Raw genomic sequence first — 25,873 nt, 5'->3', positions numbered from 1 at the left:
CATAAAGGAACAATTTAAACTAGCCATATACACCAATAACTATCAAAATGGTAATTCAGAAAATGAAATAGGTATATAAAGGGTGAACTTCATTCGAGGGGAAAGTTACATTCTAATTGAAATGTTGTAGTTGAGATGGAATTTATCATGTGGATGTCATGAGGAAGAAAACGTCCATTCAAACCGAATAATAGAGACAAAGATTAAGTTAGGTAAATGCATAGGATGTATCTCGACAGTGATGAGTATTAAGGCCAGAAAGACAAGCTGGACCAGAATGGAAGCATTTGTAACAAAACAACTTATACACTGTATAGTCCAAATTAATAATACATAATTGAATGATGATTGCTCCAGAAAATGGGGAAGTCAGGTCACCCTCATGGGGAAGAAGAGCAGTCACCCCTAATGATCTATTACCACACACCTATGCTATTTTTCAGTTTTCTTCATGATCCCTTCATTCACTGTCCTTAAGTGTTGACACTGTTGGCAAATTTCAGTCATTTCTGTACTCTATTTCAACTTTTCAGGGGTGGGGAACACTTTTTCTGCCAAGGGTCATTCTGATTTTTATATCATCATCTGAGGCAACACAAAATCATCAAATTAAAAATTAGACTGCCAAAGGGTATTACTATGGAAAAACAGGGAGGGAGCTTATTACTATAGTCTAGGAGAAGATAGTTTTAAAAAAGTGGAGAGAGTGTAGTCTCTGGGAAGAGTTAGGGAAAAAAAACGGCAGAAGAAACTGCACACAAATTAGAGGGACACTGGACCCACATGGTGGGTGTGGACACACAGAACTCAGGACTTCAGTAGCTGAGAACATCAGCACCAGCTCTCAAGTGAGGTGAGACCAGTTTGAAGCAGCAAAAGCCACTGGCAACAAAGCGGCCACAAGACCCTGGCAGGAATCCAGTGGGAAGCCCTGGGGAGACAGTATACCTACCAGACTAGAAGAGAAAAAAAGAAGGTGCTCATTTCTCTCTCCCAGACCAGCCTGCAACTGGTGTCCTGGAACAAGCTGAGAGACGGTGGGTGCCACTTTGGACGTGTCTAACAGTTGTATCTGATCGTTTCCATTTGTCCAGCAACCAGTCAAGCTGAGATGCCTGAGTCTGGCAGGGAGAACTGACAGGGGGCTGGATGTTAATGACTGGGAAGCCTGTATGTTAAGACTGTGAAGGGGCCAGAGCCATGGCTCAATTGGTTAATCCTCCACCTGTGGTGCCGGCATCCTATATGGGCACCGGGTTCTTGTCCCAGCTGCTCTTCTTCCAGTCCAGCTCTCTGCTGTGGCCTGGGAAAGCAGTAGAGGATGGCCCAAGTACTTGGGCCCCTGCACCCAAACGGGAGACTGGGAAGAAGTACCTGACTCCTGGCTTCAGATCGGCATAGCTCCGGCCATGGTGGCCATTTAGGGAGTGAACCAATGGAAGGAAGACCTTTCTCTCTGTCTCTCTCTCTCTCTCTCCCTGTCTATAACTCTACCTGTCAAGTAAAAAAATTTAAACAAATAAATAAAAACACTTAAAAAAAAGACTGTGAAAACACTCTGGGTGTGTGGGAGGGATCATGGTATGGCTAGGACTTTGGGCAGTCACTGTGGGAGGCTCCATATGCTTAGGGCTCCCTGATTCCCTGGTGAGGGTCATTGCTGAGGAATCTGTGCTTACCAAGGACTGCACAGATCCTCTGTGTGGTTCTTGTGGCAGTGTGGATGAATATTATATCTACTGGGCTAGCGCCTAGGCACTGGTCTCCCTTGAAGAGAGGAGGGGAGCTGCGACTATACCAACAGAGCTAAACAAACCTCCACTCTGGAAAAAAAAAAAAGAAAGAGAGAGAGATTTACCATACCAAATGTGGGTATCACCTTGGATACTCCCTTCACCCTGTATGACTGAACAGGGCTCCCAGGCCACACTCATCACATGACTCTAAGTATTAACTGAAAAACAGATACTCCACTAATGCACAGAAACATAGTCCAAAGACTAAAGGTATCACAGGAAAAAACAAGAAACCAATGCATATCTCCACAAATGCAGAATGATAAATGCAGCAATACTAGAAACAAGAACAAGACAACATGATGCCCCAAAAAGAATATAACACTTTAACACTAGAATATGAAGATGAAGAGACTAAAGAAACACGAGAAACATAATTCAAAAAATTGATGGTAGGATTACTTAGAAGTAGTCAGAAGCTGGGGCTGGCGCTGTCGTGCAACGGGTTAACACCCTGGTCTGAAGCACCAGCATCCCATATGGGCGCCAGTTCGAGATCCGGCTGCTCCTCTTCCCATCCAGCTCTCTGCTATAGCCTGGGAAAGCAGTAGAAGATGGCCCAAGTCCTTGGGCCCCTGCACCCACGTGGGAGACCCGGGAGAAGCTCCTGGCTCCTGGCTTAGGATCAGCGCAGCTCTGGCCATTGAGGCCAATTGGGGAGTGAACCAATGGGTGGAAGACCTCTCTCTCTCTCTGCCTTTCCTCTCTGTGTGTAACTCTTTCAAATAAATAAATAAATCTTTTTTTAAAAAAGAAGTAATCAGAAGCAAATCTATGAAGTAATGAAATCTGTACATAACAGGAAAGAAAATTTCTCTCACAAAATTGAGATCTTAAAGAGAAATCAAAATGAAATCTTGGAAATGAATAATTCAATAGAACAAATAAAATATGCACTGGAAAGCCTTAACAACAGAATCAGTGAAGCAGAAAAAAGAATATCCGACTTAGAAGACAAATTGCAGGAAATTTTAGAGTCAGACCAAAAACAAAAAGAAGAAATAAGAAAACTAAAAAGCACTGTTGGAGACTGAGACGATACTATCAAACAACCCAACACATGGGTGTTAGGAGTTCCTGAAGGCGTGGAAAGAAAGAAAGGATTAGAAGGCCTTTTTAGTGAAATAATAACAGAAAATTTTCCTGATTTGGAGAAAGAAAGGGACATCCAAGAACAGTAAGCACATAGAATATCTAATAGACATGATCAGAAAATATCTTCACCACAACATACTGTAGTCAAACTCTCCATAGTAAAATAAAGAAAAGATTTTAAAATGTGCACAAGAGAAACAGCAGATTAATTTCAGAGGATCTCCAACTTGACTCACAGTGGACTTCTCATCAGAAACCCTAGAAAATAGGACAGAATGGTAAATATATTCCAAGTCTTAAAAGAAAAAAACTGTCAACCCAGAATACTATACCCTGCAAAACTCTCATTTATGAATGAAGGAGAAATAAAGACCCTCTATAACAAACAGAAATTGAAAGAATTTGTCACCACCTGCCCAGCCTTACCAAAAATGCTTAAGGATGTGCTACACACAGAAACACAGAAAGAAGGTCATCATTATGAAAGAGGGTGAAAGCAGAAAATCCCCCTGTAAAAGTACAAAGGAAATCCAAAGTAAAAAATAGGACTATTTTTGGAAAAATGACAGGGCAGTCGTTACTTATCAATAGTCACCTTGAATGTAAATGGCCTCCACTCTCCCGTTAAAAGACAGACTGGCTGAATGAATTAAAAAAACAAAACCCATATATTTGCTGCCTACAAGAAACACAACTTACCAATAAAAATTTTATCAGACTGAAAATCAAAGGATGGAAAAAGATATTCCATGCTAAAAGATACCAAAAAAGAGCTGGTGTAGCCAGACAAAATAGAGTTTAACACAAAAACTGTTAAAAGAGACCAAAAAAAGGCACTATGTAATGATTAAAAGATCGATTCAACAGGAATATGTGGCTATTATAAATGTATAAGCACCTAATTACAGGGCACCTGGCTATTTAAAACAAATGTTAATGGATCTAAACGGAGACACAGACTCAAATACAGTAGTAATGGGGATTTCAATATCCCACTTTCAGCAGTGGACAGATCAGCCAGATAGAAATTCAATAAGGAAACAACACAATTAATTGACACTATAGACCAAATGGACCTAACAGATATCTACAGAACTTTCCATGTTACAGCCACAGAATATACATTCTTCTTACCAGCGCATAGAACTTTCTCTAGGACAGACCACATGCTAGGCCATAAAGCGAGTCTCAGCAAATTCAAAAAAATCAAAATCATACCATAAATCTTCTCTGACCACAATGGAATGAAGTTGGAAATCAACAGCTCAGAAACTCTAGAATATATGGAAACATATGGATACTGAACAACATGCTACTGAATGAACAGTGGGTCACAGAAGAAATCAAAAGAGAAATCAAAAAATATCTAGAAACAAATAAAAATGACAATACAACATATCATGACAGTGCAAGACCAAATTGTGGGGACCCATGAGCCGGCCATGAGCCCACATGCTAAGGCTTAGCTTGCTGACCATTGGCAATAGTTACTGCTGTGTGGATGTTTATGGTTTCTGTTGAGCTGCGATATTGGGATCGTTCCACAGCCCCAGGCTAGAGTCTATAACTATGGCCTTGGGACTTCCCATACTTCTTTTCCCACTGACCAAGGCTGAGAAAACACCAGGTGGAAGCTTGCTGTTAGCGTCCGAGTCGCCTGCTACGTGACCAGGAGCTTGATTGGATGAAGGTGTGTGATCACCTTTATGGTTGGACAAGGAGCGCAAGGACTGTGCGTGATCAGGCACGCGATTGGAGCACTGCCGCATGGACTGTAGCATGGACTAAGCTTGTATTACATGCTTCTGCAATGATATACTATATAAGCCGTTCGTGATGTAGTAACGGGAGCTCCCCTTGCTCAAGGGTTTCTTTTTCTATCCTGTTTAAATAAAAGTCTACTGAAGACTGATAAGCTGTGAGCAACGTCATTCCTTTGCGGGCAGGGGAGCGACACAAATGATTTCATGAGCCTTAATACAGCCTGCACATCAGACATTCCCCACTTGCATAGTTACTAAAATAATCTAACATAAAATACTAAATGAGTCAAGTAACGCTTCTGCTCAGAAATCTTAAATGGCTCACTGTCCATTAAATTAAGATAAATTCATTGATATAATTTACAAAGCCCTCCTCTTTCACTGTTATTCATTTCTTCTTTTATTTGGTAAAAATTTACTGCCATTGTTATTCTAAGCACAGAGAATACAATAATGGATAAGACAAAAAAAACTACCCCAGAAGACTTCACAGCAATGTGAACAATTAGACATTGAGTCAGAACGTAATAAACAAATGTCAATGCAATGACTATACACTTTATATACCAAGCTGATGAATTAGTAATTTGCATTTCAAGCCCATACAACTCCTCTAGCCTTCAGATTTACATGTCCAGTGTGTACGAAGCATATTTACTTGAATGTCTAACAAATATCCAAAACCTAGCATAAACAAGTAAGCCATAAACAAGTAAGCTCCTACCTTCCTCCCTTGAGCCCTTTCCCCCCCAGTCTCTGTCTTCAGCATACGATTGCTCTGTCCTCTCGGTACTTAAGAGACTTCCTGACCCCTTCCTTCATTTACACCTTCCGTTCCATCTCTTATCGAATCCTTTCTGTCCTATCCCCCAAATATATGAAAGATCCAAGCATTTCTCACTTTCATTATTACTGGCATCCTCATTGGAGAATTATTCTTTTTCTTTTAGATCTTTTCAATAGACTCTTAGCTTATCTCCCTGCTTCAGCTCTTTGTCCTCCATCAATCTTTTCTCAACACAGCAGTCACAGTTATCTTATAAAATGTAAAGCAGCATGTTACCCCTACATGCAAAACCCTGAAATGACTTTCAAGACCCTGAAACATCTTCTCCTTTCTAATGTTAATGCCACAATTTTCTCCTTAATACTTTCAGTCATAGTATTCTCCTTCCTAGCCATGTAGAATTTTCTTCCCCTGGAAGTACCCATATATCTTGCTCTTTTCTCCTACTATTAGGCAGGAAGGTAGGCATAGCCTATGTGTGTGAAAGGGGCTGAAAGGAAGACAAGAAGTTTGCTAAGGGAAGCAATGTAGCAGTCTTAGATGTGCTTCGGAAGCAGCCTGGTATCTTCACATTTCCAAAGTCCTGCCCATGTCCGATAACTTGGTAGTGGGGTCTCAGCATTACCGCCCCACCCCACCCCACCCCGAGATATACCACAGGAAAAACTTCCTATTCCAGCATCAAGGAGCTATTTCTGTTATCACTGTGTAATAAAGATTTAAGAAAAAATTTCACAAATGTCACATTCCAAAAGCCCTTTGCTCAGTACTATGCCAGAAGGTGGGGAACAAGGGAACAAAGAAACAGTGGGGAGAATTGTACCCATATAAACTCTAGTCTGAATGCAGACTAGGCACTCAGTTCCTTGATGAGTTGCCCCCCTGGCCTGTTGAGATTACTGCTTCATTAAACTTTGTGAAGTTGTTTACAGTCAATCTGTGTCTCACATTAGACATTCTTTTCTTAATGGATGGGAGCAGAAGCTAAGAAACTCTGCTCCAGCTGTCCCGGATAGCAAAGCTAGTCTTTGCTTAAAAATCACACCTTCTGTGAATGTTTATGTGGACACTATAGAATACTGTAACTCTCACCCCAGCTAGCACTTTCTAACTCTTTTTCCTGCTGTATATTTCTCATTTATCACCATGTTATTTGACATAATGAGCCTTTTCTTATTTTCTGTCCTCTTAACAGAAAGTAAACTTCATAAAGGCAAGATCTTTCTTGTCTTTTTTTCACTTTTGTGTACAAATCCTTAGAAACATCTCATTGCACAGTATGAAATAATAATTTGCTTGTTGAATTAATGAATGTGTATGTGTATATCTGAGGTGGAGAGAAGTTGGCAGTGGTGTGATTAGTGCTGTTAAAAAATGGACATGTAGCATGGGAAAAAAATGGGTGATACTAGGGAAAAAGGAAGGGGCAAGATACTGTTAGGCCTGAGTACCATAATGAGGTTGGGCTTTATGTAGTGAACAACAGTGACCTAAGGGGTAGAGGAAAAAGTGGGTTCAGTTTCATTTCAGTCACTCACAGTAGGGTAAAGAATACCTTTGACAATGAGCAAATTTAGTGACCTTACATAGCAAAGAGTCTGATGTAATATATTAGGCAAGAGTTATGGTGGACAGAATAAAAAAAAAAGAGCACAGATGGATACAATTACATAAATTTAAGATACATTATTTTTTTTTTATTTTTTATTTTTGACAGGTAGAGTTATAGACAGGGAGAGACAGAGAGAGACAGAGAGAAAGGTCTTCCTTCCATTGGTCCACTCCCCAAACGGCCACTACGGCTGGAGCTATGCTGATCCGAAACCAGGAGCCAGGTGCTTCTTCCTGGTCTGCCATGTGGGTGCAGGGGCCCAAGCACTTGAGCCATCCTCCACTGCCCTCCCAGGCCACAGCAGAGAGCTGGACTAGAAGAGAAGCAGCTGGGACTAGAACCCAGCGCCCATATGGGATGCTGGCACTGCAGGTGGAGGATTAACCAATTGAACCATGGCACCGTCCCAAATTTAAGATATATTAAGAATACAGACTTAATAAAATGTAGACTTAAACAGAACAATTATTTCTAGGCTTCAGTGGTTAGTAGATGATTATACTCCCCACTCAATAGAAGATGAACAAGGGCAGTGTATGCTAATAAAGTATGAAGAAATCAAGTCCCTGCTGGACATTTTGAGTTTGAAGCATTCTACATTGAATCCAGTTGACATTTACCTGTTAGGCAGCCAGAAATATGAGAATGAACCTTACATACATTTGTGCAGGAGATGTAAATTTTGAAGTCATTAACACACATATAAGTAAAATAACATAAACAAAAGAGTGAAAGACACTGCCTTAATAAAAAAAAATTAATGAATAGATAGGAAAAAAAAAGAGCTCAAGAATCAATCCCAGAGTTATAGGAAACCCAGACATGTCAAACAGAAGAGACTGAATGATATCTGCAACATATACAGGATCAAGTGAAAGATTTTTAGGATGATATAATTTCTTCATATTTGTGATCTAATTATGCATCACTATGAGATATTACCTAGTTGCACACAGCATTTTTCAAGCTTCAAAATGTTTAAAATATACCTGTATATTCCACTGAGGGGAAGTAACATTCAGATGGGCTTTCAGTGAGATGAAGCACAAATTTTTCAAGTAATTCTACTAAAGCTGTAATAAACAAGAGAAAAAGTTAGGAAAGTAAAGGTCAGGAATAATACATAATATACTCCAAATCACAGACTAGAAGATAAAAGTCATATGAGTTTCTTCACAGTTACACTCTAAGAGGGACAAATTCACAATGCATATGGTTTTAGTATTCATAACGACATTTGAGATTTAAATTAAATTTTAATAGCTTAGCTGTGAACCTATTCAATATAAAACTGGAAAAGAATCATCTGTTATCTTTAGATCCTCTAAGGATCATTTCAGAATTTTCTAAATGATTTCAATACACAAAGAAAATTATCACTAATTAGGCTGTAATATCTCACCATCACTATTTGCATTTATGAATAGAGAGGAAACCCAAGTGGACTCCAAGACAGAGATCCACACATCACCCATGTCCCTTTCAAAATCAGGGCATAGTATATGTTTTATATACATTCCAACTGATGGTATCTGTTCAAATCAGCCAGATCAAAAGTATGCTTACCCAATGTGGCTTATAGTAACAAAACATTTCCACTTTATAAGGTTAGATAATGATTCTGTGTTTGCACATAGAGCCTCAAATGGATATAACTGGATGGACTGTAATTAATATGCAACTCATATGCTGAAAAGGTATATATCACTGATATGCTTATTCACATAACAAGCAAATTTTAGTCACCTTTTAAAATTGAGTCCTAATGACATTCAACATAACTATCACTATTAATTGAAAGGACTATTTCACATCCAAGTGCCTTTTCAGCATATAATTCTTAATTAGTGTTTAACTTGTAAAAAGTGCAAAATCAAAAAGAACATAATGCTTTTCAACAATCTTTGTAGCTGGCAAGCTACATCATAATATTTTAATGGTTTAATATAAAAAGAAATGTTTTATTCACTGAATATTCACATCATGATGTCAAAAGGAAATAAGTGTTGAAAATATATGGTGAAGGTCAAAAAAGACATTAATAGTAGTACGAATTATTTAAGTTGATACTTGTTTAGACTGGTTCCATCTTCACATGAATAAAGCACAAGTTTGATCATAATTATAAAAATCTCTCAAAGGTCTTTTATTCTGTGAATCTATATATAAATTACAGTTCTCAGGCTAGAGCTCTTTATTTTCTATTCACACAACTTTGTTTATAAATAATGTTTCTTAGGATTATATATTTTGTAGGAAGAATGGTATCGATGTAATTCAGATAGGATGCAAGATATACATTAATAACAAAGATCAGATCCTATAAAAAGGTAATTTTAAATGCAAATGTCCATTTAAAAATCTTACTATAAAGTAATCATTCTGATTTCAGTAAATCATGTTTGCTGCATGCTCTGCATTTAAGTAAAGTGTTAGTGGGTAACGTCACAGCGTATTACTCAGCAACTCTTTTAATCCTATGCCTGCAATGAAGCATACAGTTAAACACGCTCTGCAGTCAGACATACAGCTGACCACCCTTCAGTGAACTAAAAAATTCTTCACATCTGTGATGGATCTACATACAAGAGGATTTGAAACTTAAAAGTCATCAGATTCATTACATACCAACCAAGGCACACTATTTCTGAAAAGTACTGATCATGAAATATGAAGTTATGCTATTAGATCAATATGATATAGAGGCTCACCAACACAGTACAGTTATATTCCCTATGCAAAGATAATTTTAAATTATTGGCCTTTTTTCCTTTAATTCAGGGGTAGGAATATGAGATTAACAGACTATAAAAATCACAAGGTGTAATATTTGTAGCTTTTTTGCTAAGGAGAAACTAAGGTAGCTTGCTCAAATACACTCAGGTAATTAGTCTGCTTACTCCCTAGCCCTACAGAATGAATGCTAATCCCTTCACCCCCTTAATCATATGTTGGACTCTACCGCTCCATGTGATAGAGGTTAGGACTTTGGAAAGTGACTAAGGCATCAGGACCCTAACCTCATAAATGAGATTAGCATCCTTTGAAAGAAGCTGATCAGAGCTTTGCCTCCTTTCCTATCATGTGAGGACAAAGTATAAAGGTGCTAATTTTGAGGCAGACGGCATGCTGTCAGTAAACTCTGTATAGGCTGATTCTTTGATCTTGGAATTCCCAAACCCTAGAATGGCCAGGATAAGATAACTGTATAACATTTTCTTTTTGTTAAGGAAATGCAAAAATATTAGGACATCTTCACAAACAATAATTGGTTCCAAAACAACACTGGTAAATATTAAACTTTACTGCTGAATTCATTATTCTAAATTAATTTTAAAACTGCTTTATCATTGCTAGCATATCATCAGATAATATGTAAGCTGAACTAACACAGTTTGTTTTCTCCCTAATCAACATCCTGCATGCAACAATCCTGGAATACTTACTACTGATGCAATTATCATGGTTCTCATATATGTATAACCAATATATGTAATAAGATAGGCCCATTTCAGTCCACGGATATCTATCTAACATCATTAAAGTAAGGGTATTATTTAGAGGTATTGGCGTAGTTGCAGCATGGAAGAATTCATAAGGTCAGGAATTTTGCTAAAACTCTCCTTCTCATGGTGAGCCAAGCCAAGAAGTGGTGCTGTGGGAGAAGCAGCTTTGGTAACAGCATCACGATGACGGGCAAGTGCCATTGGGAGGTCACTGAGAATGGAATGAGAGTAAAACATAGTTGTGCTCACAAAGGTAACTGAATGGGAGGACAAAGAAACAGACACTTTTATCCTCCAGTATCAGACAATGTACACCTTTCTTTGAGGTTTCCGGCTTTTGTTCTCAGCATCACTAGCTCCTCACGTGATTTCTCTCAGGAGATTTAATGTCTTCATGTCTGCTTCTACTGAGCAGTCAGTCCGTAGCTAAGCTATATGTCTCTTTTTATTTTAATCATTTAGGGCTGTGAAATAATCAGACAACTCACATTATTAAAATTCTAGTCTGCTCTTAGCAATGAGGATCTCTGAAGCATACAATTATAGAAAATTCCGGTTTCTCATTTTATTGATTTTAATTTCTGTATTAGACATACAACAGTCCAGTTGCAGAATGTTGGGTACTTGCATGAAAGTGGTGGCAGAGGTCCTGTCTGAGGAAGAACCAATTAGACATATTTAGGAAAAAAATCTGTAAGACCTGGTGTGGGGAGCAACTCGGACTAGACTAAGTTACTGGAATTAAGACTTATTCTATGCATCTGCTCTCCCACAATATGGTGCTGGGAGAGGAGGAAATAGCTTCTACCCAGCTGCCTCCAGTTCTACCAACAAGCTGCAGGACCTGCTCCTGATTGGAGTAGAGCAGCGTACTCGGCGTGTGGGTAGCAGAGTTGGGATTGGTGGAAGAGGACTATAAAGGAGGAGAGAGACAACATGCACCAGGAACATCTAAGAGGAACACCTGTGCAGCCCCCGAGAGAGCCGCCGGCGGTGTGCCGCTCCCCGCGGAAGTGGGGAAAGTGGCTAGGGGGAACCGCCCTTCCACGGAGGTGGAAAGGACGGTAGCCAACCCTGGAAGAACCAGCAGCAAACCCGGGGAGGGTCGAGCAGATGAAGGAACAGCGCAGGGTCCTGTGTCGTTCCTCCACGAAGAGGGGGAGCGACAACCTGGTACCTGGGAGGACTGGAATTATTCAGGGGATTAAAAAAAAGGGAGAACCAGGCTGCTTACAATGGCAAGTAGATGCTATTGCTAATCAAAAAGGCAAAACAAGAGGAAGAACATACATTATTTTGCTTTCTCCATAGTGTCTCATACAGAAAAAATCTAAAGTGGGAGGAGAGAAAGGCAGCATAATTTAAATAAATGATAATTCAAAGTGAAGAATTAGATTAAATCTTCAGGGTGAAATAAAAAGAAACTAAAATATAAACAAGGTAAATTCAAAATAAATACATGTTCTTTTTTAAAGAGGATTATTTTATATCATGCTTTTTATCTTGGGTAACTATGTTGCAACATCTAATATGCACTGCTAGAGATCAGTGGTATTTCTCCAATAACAGGAAGTAGGACCCCTTAGATTATCTAGGAGCAGGAAAAGTTATTTCAAAAGATTCCATCATTGTCACAAGGCAAGGAGACTCTTAGAAGTAAATGCGGGATGGAAAAGGTTTAAAAGGGCAAAGAGGCCAAACCAGGTTAAAGAACAGTTCTGAAGAATCCAAGTTATGAAAAATTCAGCATCTGAAAAAACATAGCTCCAAAAATGTATTATACATACTTATAAAGTATTCCAAAGTTTCCAATATTGTTTGTCAGACAGGCTGTACATGTAATATGGAAACTAACGATTCTTATTCTAAAATTTTGGCTGCGAACTAAATTAATATTAGTGAACAAAAATAGGAAAGATATACTTAGAACAAATTTTAAGTCGCATATTTAATTATTAGGTCAGTAATTAAAAATTAATGGGTAATGCTGGGGAGAAAAAAAGTGAAATATACAGATAGAGGCTTGTTTTTATAAGGAGTTGATTTGAAGACAGATGTAAAAGGTTAGAAAATACTGTATCTGTAACTGACTACAGAATCTATTATTTACAGTGGATAGAGATCAAGAAATTAGGTTAGGCAATTAAGGAGGAAACGAGGTATTAATCAGATTTACTGGGACCACGTCACAACAACGAAACAACAAAAACAAATAGAATTGTGGAATGATTTGTATTCTAATGCACAAAATGTTAGGGAGGGGCAACCAGTACCTGTATTTAATACCATCTTCAGCCTCTTGTTACTGCATACCTCGAGAGGCAGTGGTGATGGCTCAAGTGATTGGATTTTGGATAATCAGGGAAGACCTAGATTGAGTTCCTGGCTCCTGGCTCTGGCTGGCTGAGCTCTGGGCCTTTGGCATTTTGGGAATGAATCAGCAGATGGGAGCATTCTGTTTCTATCAAATAATAATTTAAAAAAATAGTGATAGCTTATGAAGATGTCTGAAATCCAAAGCAGAGCCCACGCTGTGTCATAGAGGGTAAAGCCGCTGCTTGAAGAGCCAGCATATCACATGGGTGCCAGTTTGAACCCCGTCTGCTCCACTTCTGATCCAGCTCCCTGCTGATAACCTAGAGAAAGCAGCAGAGGATAGCCCAAGTTCTTGGGACCCTGCACAGAAAGCTCCTGGCTCCTGGCTTTGGCCTGGCTCAGCCCTGGCAGTTGTGAGCATTTGGGGAGTGAACCAGTAGATGGAAGATTGATTCTCTCTCTGTCTCTGCCCCTGCCTCTCTATAATTCTGCCTCTAAAATAAAATAATCTTTAAAAAAATCAAAACCAAAAACATACAAATGAAGGAAATCAGATGTTCAGAATGAAATGTTTCTAGTTAGTTCTACCTTAGAAAAAAGGTATGAAATATACACTGTCAATAGGGGGTTCAAGAGGAGACTCAGAAAAAATAGACATTGGGGCCAGCACTGTGGTGCAGCAGGTAAAGCCTCCACTTGCAAAAGTGGCATCCTTGTTGGAGTTCCAGTTAGGGTCCCAGTTACTCCATTTCTAATTCAGCTTCTGGCTAATACACCCAGGAAGGATGCAGAAAATGGCCCAATACTTTGGGCCCCTGCTGCCCACGTGGAGACCAGGATGGAGTTCTGGGTTCCTAGTTTCAACCTGGACCAGCCCCAGCTGTGCGGCCATTTGGGGAGCAAGTGGATGAAAGGTATCTCTCTCTCTCGCTCTCTGCTATCTTTCCCTCTCACTGTGTTTCTCTGCTCTCAAATAAATTAATCTTAAAAAAAATAAGGCTACGAAAGGGAAGAATCTGAAATATTTTTAAAGATTAAATTATTTCTGCAAGCAAGAGGGAAGTTCTGGGTCATATAAACTATTTCTTCTCCCAGTGACTCCTGTGAGTGCAGAAGTTTTAATTATCCATTCACACTGCTGCACCTGTTCTTGTCAAAAACTTAAGGCCTAGAAGGAAAACAACAGAAGTCTGATGAGGGTGGAAACTTTCTCTCCTGGTAGATGTTTACATGGCCTGGCTTAGCTCAATTCAGGAAGACTCTTAATGGATTGTTCTCCCTTACTTCACCTTTACCACAAAGCACAGCAGCTGCCTATCGTGGGTAACAAAGTAAGGGATCAGAAAGTCAGTTCTCGGGAAAATCTCATTAACTGCATTTCCTTCTGTCTTCCTCCTTTTAGATCTAGGCTTTTTTATTGAAGGATAAATTAACTGGAAAACTGGTAAAACCAAACAAACTTCTACCAAGGCAAATGTAAACCAGTGTCCCAATTCTCTCACAGAGTCTGTTAGGATAGTTTAAAGTATGGCTGTGAATTTCTTGAATCTTAATTTTGTTGTCTCAGAATCTCAAATTTCTCAGAAGTCAGCGGACTTTTGGAAATCAGTATTTTGTTTCCTAGGTATGCCAATACTAATCCTCAGGAACTACAGCTTCTATTAATATAATCTTCACACCAACAAAGAAAAAAGCCCACACTGGAGATGATGCACTCACCACTTCCACTGATTATATCAGGTTTGGCCTTCATCACTTTGCAGAACTGTCTTCGGCAGTTTTCAATCCACTCAGTTTGTTTATCAGACACTTTGAAGCATAATAAAAGGTTGCCAAGATCATTGTCTAGTAGAAAGATGACACGTTATAACAGGACATGCTAGACATGCTGAAAAATAAGTATTAATACTAAATATGTGAACAATGCAATTCCAGAAAAAGTAGAGAGTATATACCGCTTTCAAAGGCAAACACACTGTTCTGCAATTACATCTGATAACATCAATCAATATTTACACTTATTAAAAGCTCATAAAAATGGATTATTCATTAAAAAGTAACAGAATATATTGTCAATTTGTAATTACAATTCTTGAATAGTCTTTTTCTTATAGGAACATGGTTCATTACTGAGTTTCTGATAGTGTGAACCTGAAGATTTTATTACCCAGACTGACATGAACATTATACTCATCCAACAGGTAGATCCAAGGACAATTTTATTTGTATCTTTCTAATGAAAAAGGAGGGTTCAGGGTTGTGAGGTATTCAGTTAAGTCACTGCCTGCAGTGCCAACATACCATCTAAACACCAGATCAAGTCCCAGAAGCTCCACCTCTAATCCAATTCTCTGCTAATGCTCTGAGAAAGCAGCAGAAGATGGCCTAAGCATTTAGGCCCCTGCCACCCATGTGAGAGACCCAGAAGTTCTAGGCTCCTGGCTTCAGCCTGGCAAAGCAATCATCATTGCAACTATTTGGGAAGGGAAGCAGTGGATGGAAGGTCATGGTCTCTTCCTCTCTCCCGCTCTTTCTCTTCGTAACTCTGCCTTTCAAATAAACAAACAAACCTTTTTAAAACAGAAAAAAAAAGAAAGCATAAATATAAAAATCTCTAGCCAATAATTCAGCTTCTCTTCTTGGTAAAACTTATATTTACAAAGTGGTAAAAATATACTATTCCTGCATATTGAGTAAACTAAAAACTACTGAAAAAGTGGAGGTGCAAAAAAGTTCTTGAACTTTGTGCTGTTTCTAAAGTGGAAGATGAAATCCCTGTGTGAAAGACATTCTACCTATAGTGGAAGGAAAGGAAACATCCATATTTTGAAGGATGAGAAGTTGAGACCAAGAGAATACTGTACAGATCTTGTCAGAATAACTTATATCTTTTAATCCTCCACACATAACTTACTCACATTTTCATAGTTTACTACAAATAGTAGTGACCCTTTAAAAACATATTTTTCCTACACATACATAATAACAACAATAAAGTTTAGCTTATAAATTGGGCAAGCCAAGATTAACAGTACCTAATAATAAAAGAGAACAATTACAACAATACTCTGAAATAAAATTTCCAGTATTATTATTGATGTAGTTGGGAGGCATTATTAAGTGCCACAAGATTTGCTTGAACAACATATGGTGATGCTGTGACAGTGGATCTGATGATGAAGACACCTACTACGTGATTAATCTACATCTAATTTAGATATGCTGGACAAAGGCATGATTAAAGTCTTGCAAAATAATCCAAGATTTTATCAAACTACTCAAAATACTGGATAATTTTAAGCTTAGGAACTGCCTAATTCTGGAATTTTTCAATTAATGCTTTTGAATCATTGACTATGGGTAACTAAAATCATGAACAGTGAACCCATGGATGAAAGGGGGCTAAGGAAACACACACACACACACACACACACACGGTGCAAGTATACACACACACATAGAGATTATAATAATAAGATTATTGGGGGGGGCAGCATTATGGCATAGCAGGTGAAGCTGCCACCTGCAATGCCGGTGTCCCATATGGGAGCGGGTTTGAAAACCTGGCTGCTCCACTTCCTATTCACCTCTCTGCTATGGCATGGGAAAGCAATAGAGGATGGCCCAAGTGCTTGGGCCCCTGTACCTGCATGAGAGATCCAGAAGAAGCCTCAGGCTCCTGGCTCTGAATGGGCCCAGCTCTGGCTATTGCAGCCATTTGGGGAATGAACCAGCAGATGGAAGATTTCTCTCTCTGCCTCCGCCTCTCTGTACTCTGCCTTTCAAATAAATAAATCCTTAATAATAATAATAACAATAATAATAATAAATTACTAGGGCTGGTGCTGTGGCGTAGCAGGTTAACTATCTACCTGTGGTCCTAACATCCCATAAGGGTACCAGTTCGAGTCCTGGCTGCTCTACTTCCAATCCAGTCCCCTGCTGATGGCCTGGGAAAGCAGTAGAAGATGGCCCAAGTGCTTGGGCCCCTGCACTTGCATAGGAGACCCGGAAGAAGCTCTTGGTGCCTGGCTTCAGATCAGCCCAGCTCTGGCCACATAACTTAATCACATTTTCATAATTTATTAATTTTTTGTGCCATTTGGAAAGTGAACCAGTGGATGGAAGACCTCTCTGTCTCTCCTCCTCTTTGTAACTCTACCTCTCAAGTAAATAAATACATCTTTTAAGATAATAATGTTATCAAGGTATATCATTCCTATGATCTAAATTCCAGTTTTATTTAGCCCTAAAAGTGCTACATATTTTTAAATAGCTCCCATGGTTAACAGATAAAAAGTATATCTAATTTATGTAAATACTTCCCATTTGGCAGCACACAAAAGTCCTCTCATATCTAAGCTATATATATATACTCTGTCATACAAATGCACACACAAATATACAGATAGTACAGAAAGCATGAACACTTAAATACATATGCATAAATCAAAATTGGTCTATTGAAAAGATGTGTATTTTGATATTTAGTGGTAATCTAATATATTACCTTTAAATATCTAGACCACAATGTTACAAAAAAAATTGCACAAATAGCCTCAACTGATGGAGTAACTAGAGAAAAATTATTAAACTGATTATATCAGAGAAAATGATCCTTTTTGATAAAAAATACTTAACCTTTTAATGTAAACTCAGGAAACATCAATAACACTGGTAATTTTATTGAAAGTTATGTTATTGCTACAAAACAGTTTTAATGACAAATGTATCTTGGTAAGAATCACATAAAGATGTACTCCAACAGCAGTGAAACTGAATTTTCATTATTTCCATATAGAATATTAACAGCACTTATTTGCTAAGAATTACCCAGAGCTGGTAAGAATCACTAGTGGATCATGACTGTACAGGCAACTACAGAGATTTTTTTCCTTCTCTGTGTTTGTTTCCTTGTCCATTTTTTCTCTTTTGTCCATGTGAAATCTTGCTTTTTATCTCCCTCAAACTGTGGATGCTATTACCTAATTCAATTGGGTACATCTATATAACCTCTTTCATAAGTTATCTGTCACCTATAAATCTGTTCAATTTTTCTCCTCCCTCTACTTACCTTCCTCTCTTTCACACATCACTACCCTAGTTTGCTTTTTCCATGATCACATTCTACAGAAAATAACAAAAGGCACTGTACTTGTAAAATAGCTTTGGAACAGCAGCTGTATATAACAAAATGTACCAGCTCACAGAGGGGTTGAAGGACCTAGTTTGAATACCTAGAAATTGGATTTGAAGCAATAAACAAATGCTGACTGGAAATAGGGTAAATAAGAAACTCAAACAGCTTTGTATACTGTATATACTTCTGGTTATAGTTTCTCTATAGCTACTAATGTGAATTTTTGAATTTGCATTTCTCATACTAACAAATATTTAGTGATCTGATATAATGTTAGCTGAAAAACATGTATGCCTATGTTATCACTGGTTTTCAGGGAAAGAATAAATAATTCCTTTATTTCTTCCTCCGAATTTTGGACAAACTGAGAAATAGATGGGTATAGACAAAAAGAGTTCAAAATATCAATGTTAGTATTGAAACAGATAAATCAGGCAACACTGCTTAAATCTACTATCTCATCATCTTCCAAATATCTTCCCTACACTGAAAAAAACCTATTTAGTAATAGAAAAAGACATACAACCAAAGGCATCTTCAGACTGCTTGTTGTAAAAAATGTGGGAAAGTAAACAAACAGTACACTTGGCTTGAAAATACTTCTCTCAAATTCACTTATCACTTATCCCTCTTAACTTTGTAAAGCATGAATGCTGAAGGCCAGAAAGTGGGCAGTGGTGTTATTCCAACAAAGGTTCTCTGAGGTGGAGACATGAGGTAAGGGGGAAATGAAGTTCCTCAATGCTATATATGTAGGTAGACAGCAACTCCAAACTGGCAATGATGTGAATAAATATGAATGATACACAGAATTCCATGTTTCCCAAAATTTTGACATGGGGGATTTCTACTTTTTTTTAAAGATATTAATTATTTATTTGAGAGGCAGAGTTACAGAGAGAAAGAGAGACAGAGAAAGAGGTCTTCCATCCACTGATTCACTCCCCAAATGGCTTCAATGGCCAGAGCAAATCAGAAGCCAGGAGCATCTTCCAGGTCTCCCAGGCAAGTGCAGGGGCCTAAACATTTGGGCCAACTTCCACTGCTTTCCCAGGCAACAGCAGAGACCTGGATCAGGAACAGCCAGGACACAAACTGGTGGGCATATGGGATGCTGGCACTACAGGCAGAGGCTTAGCCTACTATGCCCCAGCACTAGCCTGCACTTCTACTTTTATAACCAGGGGTGGGAGGTGAAACTGGAGAAGCAGATTTAAATGGAGTTTTGCTTATGGCCATGACGGCAGAACTGGGAATTTAGTCTCTTCTTTTAAACAAGCAGCAACTAATAAAAATAAAATACATCAAACAACTGTTTTCAAACTTTAGCCAATGGGAACTGCAGGATTACAATGTTTCAGAAAAGAGAAGCCAATGGGCTGAGCTCTACTCTTGGCCCTGTTTTCTACCTGGAGGCACTTGGAAAATCACTATGCAATCAGGGGGAATTTCTGAGATGAGAAGACAGAAGTCAAACTTCAGAGAACCTGAACAGGCTAAAATGTGTGGATCAGGATATTAGAGAGAAAGAATTCTTTGTCAGGGTGGTTGCTGAATCATCAGCTGTGTGGGTGAGAGGTGAAAATCCACAAAGTTAGGCACAGAATCGCTAGAAGCCATAAATAGAATTATTCCAAGAGTTCATGGAAGGCTAGGAGATGTCCAAGTTCCATAGAACAAAGAATACTAGTTAACTACCATGGTAATCCATAAGATTACAAGAAAGGTCACACCTTAACAATGGGATTAAATCAGTATTAAAGTAGAGGCAATTCTACGAACAAAAAATTCAGTACTTGAAAGATGATCCACAGGTAACTCAACTGCTGCCAAAAAAAAAAAAAAAAATCCCACTACTCTTAAATTCAATGAAATTGAGACCTTAACTTAAAATTAACAATGCGTAATATCTAATTTAAAAAAAACTTACAAACGACAAAAGAAAAACGTGACTTCAATCAACAGATAAATCAATTAATAGAAACAAATTCCCAAACAACTAATAATTAGCAAAGACTTAAAAGCAGTATTTTTAAGGATTTTAAGAAAATGCAAACAAAATCCTACATATACAGTCATGGCTGTATAATGAGGTTTCAGTGAATAACAGACCACATATTTGACGGTATGTGACACATAACCCAGACATGCAGTTGGCTATATAATCTAGCTTTGTGTCAGTATGCTTTATGAGAATCACCTAACCAGAACTTGCAAGCACCCTAATGATGATATTATGGTAAAGTTTTTTAAGGAATATACATTCAGAACCTTCATTGGTATGACTAGGGTCATCTTCCACTGCATTTCCTAGGCATATTAGCAGGACGCTGGATCTGAGGTGGAATAGCCAGGAATAGAGCTTGCACCCATATGAGATGTTGGCATAGCACGCAGAAGCTTAACCTACTATGCCACAAGTCTCCCACTCCCCAAGAACTTCAATTTCAAAGAGAAGAAAAATGTAGTATCAATATAAATGCTATTTACACAGAAAATTTAATAATTATTTCCTGTGATATCAATCAATAATTCCAAGTGTCATCTTTATATGCAGTATCATAACAGTTTCTTTGAAAGGCACAAAATAAATGGAAGATCTCATAAACATAAGATTCCTAGGCAAAAAATTCCTAAATTCCTAAGCTGAACTCTGGTAGTCTTCTATTATCATGAAATTTATTTGTGAAATATTTGCTTTCCGCTCACCATATCCTACTTTTTAATTTAAGTTGATATGGTTATCACTTCACTTCATTCTTATTATGATAAGGAAGGAAAGACCATGGAGTGATCCCTGAGAGAAATGAACACAGAACAAACATAAGAAATATAGGTACTTTTCTGTCTATATTTGGGAGTTTATACATTTTTAGCAGTCTCTGAGCAATTGTGCAGCATTTTTAAGAGACGACTTGCACATTTTACATAGATTATTCCCTCCTTTTGATTTACTGCCTCATTTCTACTTTTTAAAAATATTTAATAGAGCATTTACAATAGGAGAAATGAGAGGTAAAAATTTTAAAAAAAGGAGGAATTAGTAGTCTCTTAACATTCCCCTGTACCTAAAAAGCTACATTTCAAACAAGATGGTAAAAATACACAAAAATAAACTCTTACTATTCAAAAGAAAAGATTCTGATTTTTAAAGCTGGTATCTCAACAGCTGCAGCTCAAGATTTATTACGCAGGAGGGAAACCATAAACTCAGTCATACCTCCACTCTCCTTAGGTAACAGGCTGATGTCAAATAAAAGTCAATTACCTTTATCTGCAGAAAATAAATCTTAATTCTGAGGTTAGACACAATAAAGAAAGAAAAAAAATGAGAAAATGTTTGACTTGACACAGAAGTACTGATAAAAGGGAGAATTCATCACCAAAAATATTTATAGACTAACTATATGTGTATGGATACAAAAAGTGTTTAAAATCAGAGCAATATCTCTGTCCCTCTCTCTCACTGTTTAACTGTCAAATTAAAAAAAAATGAGAGAAAACAACAATGTATCCATTATCATGTTACATTTTATTTTATATAGTAACATTATTTTTCAGAGCACTTTTACAGTGATGTCTATGAGATTCAATTTTTGGTTGATTGAGGGTAAAGTGATAATCCTAATTTCTTTAATATATCAAACTGTCCATGAAGGTAATATATTCTAGATGCTGGTTAATTGGGTGATTTTCATTATTTTGTTAAAATGTAGCTGAATTATAGTTTATCTCATTCTCTCCTTTCTTTTTGAAAAAGTTCATTTCTACATGCTATGTAGCTAATATTCCAATTGTAATACTTTACTATTATAATTAAAATAGTGGATTGTCAGCCATTTGTAAATTTAAAAGAAGTGAGGACAATCTGTCAAAGACATGGACATAGCTTTAATTTCTGAAAAGACAGTAAGCAACAGCAAGACGTAGCACCAATGACTAGAGTAAAACCCAGTATTAATAGGAAAATTTTATTGAACAAAATCAGTACTGAGTAATGAAAATGGTCTCGATAAATTAGGAGTATAGTTCTAGTGACAAAATAACAAATATTTGTGGTGGGTGCAAATGTTAAATTTCAACATCTTTTATGAAAAACAATTGAAAATATTTTCACTAAGTTTTAAAATTGTCATGAAGTGGTTGACATGAGTTAGCAAAGAAAGAAATAAAGAAAGAGAAGAGAAAAACTTGGCATCTTAAGAATTTAACCACACAATTCGTGACTGTTATTATTATTCACTGAAAACTGCCTAACTCTACAAACTCAGACTATGGTACTCTTGTTCTATGACCTCATTTCTAAGAAATTTTATCTATTGTTGGTATTGTTTTCCTTACTGACAAAAGCATCACAATTTCATTAATATAAAGTGTGGATGCTAAGCAAATAATATAGAAGTAATATAGTAGCTTAAACTTATGATCTCTATCTAAGAACATAATATGATTCTTGTAGATGATTGATATATAGAACCCAATGATTTAAGACATAAATTGAATTCACTGACAGTAGAACATTCATAAACTGTGAAGAATAACTTGTAACTAGAATTTGCTTCAATCCTATATGACACTCTCCTTTCCTTACCTAACTTGTACTAAGAAATACTACTTAGGCGGCTGGCGCCGTGGCTCAATGGGCTAATCCTCCGCCTTGCAGTGCCGGCACACCGGGTTCTAGTCCCAGTCGGGGCGCTGGATTCTGTCCTGGTTGCCCCTCTTCCAGGCCAGATCTCTGCTGTGGCCAGGGAGTGCAGTGGAGGATGGCCCAAGTCCTTGGGCTCTGCACCCCATGGGAGACCAGGATAAGCACCTGGCTCCTGGCTTTGGATCAGCGCAGTGCACCGGCCGCAGTGCGCCAGCCACGGCGGCCATTGGAGGGTGAACCAATGGCAAAAGGAAGACCTTTCTCTCTGTCTCTCTCTCTCACTATCCACTCTGCCTGTCAAAAAAAGAAATACTACTTAGGCAAAAATTCTGTAAAAATATCTGACTAAAAAAGATACCTGAACAACTTAACTCTAAAGATTTTAATATTATTTGGTAAATTCCATTAAAAGAAATGATTATCACCACAGAACTTACTCTTTTATTTAGTATTTGAAAAACAATGCTTTACCAAGCAGAAAATCAGTTTCCTATCATGTACAAAGAAATGTGATGGAGATGGAGGAAAAAATAAAGTAAGATACTGAAATGATAAAAGACTGAATTTGAAATAATCCAAAATGGGCTGAGCATGTTTTTTTCAATTATGAAAAAAATGGGTTAAAGTATTAATATTGCAAACTTTTAGGTCATATGTAATGTAAATTACCTATTACCTATGACAGCACCTTTGCCTTGTGGAGATTACACTCCAAGTCAACAGTAAACAAACATATACATTCACTATAAGGTATAAGTGCTGTTACAGATAAAAAACAAGGGTCCACAGAGGGAAAATAGAGAGGAAGAAATATTTTAGATAAGGTAGAAATAGATTTTTTGAAGAAGTGATATACGGACTAAGGTCAAAGACTTAGGGGTACGTGTTGTGGTGCAGCAAGTTAAGCGACTGCTTAGTAAAACTTTATCAAATATCTAATTGCTGCTTCAAGTACTGGCTGCTCCACTTCTGATCAAGCTTCCTGCTAATGCACCTGGGAAAGTGGCACACGATGGCCCAAGTACCTGAGGCCCCTGGCACTCCCATGAGAGAACTGGATGGATTCTGGGTTCTTGGGGTTTCAACCTGGTCACCTACTTTTCAAGTTGTTGCAGCCTTTGAAGGAGTGAGCCAGCAAATAGAAGATATCTTTCTTGGTCTCATTCCGTCACTCTTTCAAACAAATAAATAATATTTTTTCAAAATAAAAGATGAAAAGATTTAGAAGGAACTACCTATGAGAAGACCAGTAATTAGCAGGCAAGAAAATGGAACATCAAGAGCAAAGCCCTGTAGTCATAAAACCAATGATATTACAAATGAAAGAAGTTTTCTAATAATGTATCTGATAAGGGGCTTATATCTAGAAGATACAGAGCATTATTACAATTAAATTACAAAAGACAAATAACTAGAAGTGGGTTGTTAAGCCTAACAGTTGATAAACCAGCAGCCCACACTGGAGTGTATAGGTTTGATCAGCTCTAACTCCTGACTCTGGCTTCCCTCCAATGTAGACCATGTAGATAGTGGTGGTAGCTCAAGTAATTGGATTTTTGGGCACGGATGTCTGCAACCTGAATTTTTCTTTCAACTCCTGTCTTATGCTCTAGCCCAGCCCAGCCCAAGCTGTTGACAGCATTTGGAGAATGAGCCAGCAGATGGCAGTTCTGTCTATATCTCTATTTCTCTTTGTGCCTCACAAATAAGTAATTTTTTTATTTTTTATTTTTTTAAAGAGTTATTTTTATTTATTTGAAAGACAGAGTTATATACATGAGATAGAGCCATAGAGAGAGAGGTCTTTCATTTCAATGGTTCACTCCCCAGATGACCGCATCGGCTAGAGCTGAGCTGATCTGAAGCCAGGAGCCAGGAGTTTCTTTCAGGTCTCCCACATGAGTGCAGGGGCCCAAGGACTTGGACCATCTTCTACTGCTTTCCCAGGCCATAGCAGAGAACTGGATTGGAAGTGGAGCAGCCAGGACTCAAACTGGTGCCCATATGGGATGCTGGCACTGCAGGCTGAGGCTTTAACCCACTAAACCATGATGCTAGCCCCACAAATAAGTAATTTTAAAAAATTAGAACATATAATCAATTTTAAAATGGGCAAAGTACCTAAATAGTTCTCCAATTAAAATATCAAATTACCAATAAGCAAATGAAAAAAGGAAAAACATCATTAGTCACCAGGGAAATACAAGTAAGAAGAAATGTGATGAAGGAAACAATTCTACTCCTGGGGTAGTATACACTGAAGAGTAATGAAAACATGTTCACACAGACAGTTGCGCATGAATTTATAGGAGCATTTTCATAATAGAGAAAAAGTATAAACAGTGTAAGTGTCAAATTAGTGCACACATACAATATGGCGTATCCAACCAATGGACTGTTATGCAACCATAAAAAGGAATGAAGTAGATGGCTGAATAGGGAGGAAGAATACTGCTCTAGGTGAGGGGAAGATAGTTTAAAAAAAAAGTTGGGATAGTGCAATCTCAAAGAATAGTTAGGGAGAACACTACAGTGGAAATTCCACGGAAGGAAGGGGGATGCTGTGTATCTATGTGGAGGGTGTAGACATGCAGCACAAGCATGAACACAACACAGGAAGCCAGCAGCCTAGAGCCTCAACACCAGTTTTGGAGAGTGAGGTAAGCCCAGACTGCAGGAGCCCATGCCACTGGCGAAATAGCTGCAGGTGGGAGTCTGGCCTGGAGTTCTGTGGGGAACAGGGTATCTGTCAATCTAGAGGGAAAAGGGGCATGTTTCTCTGTTGCCCTCTGCCTGACAAAGGCACCTAGCAACTGCCTGAGAGAGGGCAGGCACCATTTTGGACATATGTAATAGCTTCAGGAACTTGTGTTTGTGTCCAGCAACCAGCCAAGAGGAGACACCTAAGTCTGGCCAGGAGGATTGATGAGAGGATGGGCACCCACATATGATTGTGGGGTGCCCCAAGCCTCCCAACACATCACAGGCTCTGGCGCTCAAACTGCCTAGGCAGAGCACTCACAGGAAGCTGACTCTGGGAGTGTCCACACCTCTCTGTGCATGATATGGACTAGTTGGGTAGAGTGTATCCTCGGTGCCCCATGACTGTGGGAGCCTTCCTTGTGTGCTGGGAATGTAGGAACACCAAGGCTGTCTGGGAGGGTACCAGGTATGGTGGGGTCTTGGGGCACTCACAGTGGCAGCTCC

The 25,873-nt window shown here is 38.3% G+C and overlaps 1 protein-coding gene across 7 annotated transcripts in view; it reads right to left on the bottom strand.

Annotated features, from left to right (window-relative positions):
- Window positions 1–25,873, bottom strand: part of TBC1D32 (TBC1 domain family member 32) — a 250,914-nt gene that overhangs the window by 55,577 nt on the left and 169,464 nt on the right. For 6 of the 7 annotated variants that reach the window (XM_070073655.1, XM_070073654.1, XM_070073650.1 and 3 more), the window contains 2 exons: window positions 14,595–14,720; window positions 8,043–8,126 (listed from right to left, as the gene is read on the bottom strand). In XM_070073655.1, the coding sequence (XP_069929756.1) occupies window positions 8,043–8,126; window positions 14,595–14,720 (210 nt within the window). The remainder of the gene's footprint in view (window positions 1–8,042; window positions 8,127–14,594; window positions 14,721–25,873) is intronic. The other variant, XM_070073652.1, reaches the window with a different exon arrangement.

This window comes from Oryctolagus cuniculus, chromosome 5 (genome assembly GCF_964237555.1).
Source record: "Oryctolagus cuniculus chromosome 5, mOryCun1.1, whole genome shotgun sequence".
Lineage (NCBI taxonomy): Eukaryota > Metazoa > Chordata > Mammalia > Lagomorpha > Leporidae > Oryctolagus > Oryctolagus cuniculus.
This window is presented reverse-complemented; position numbering and strand designations above follow the sequence as displayed.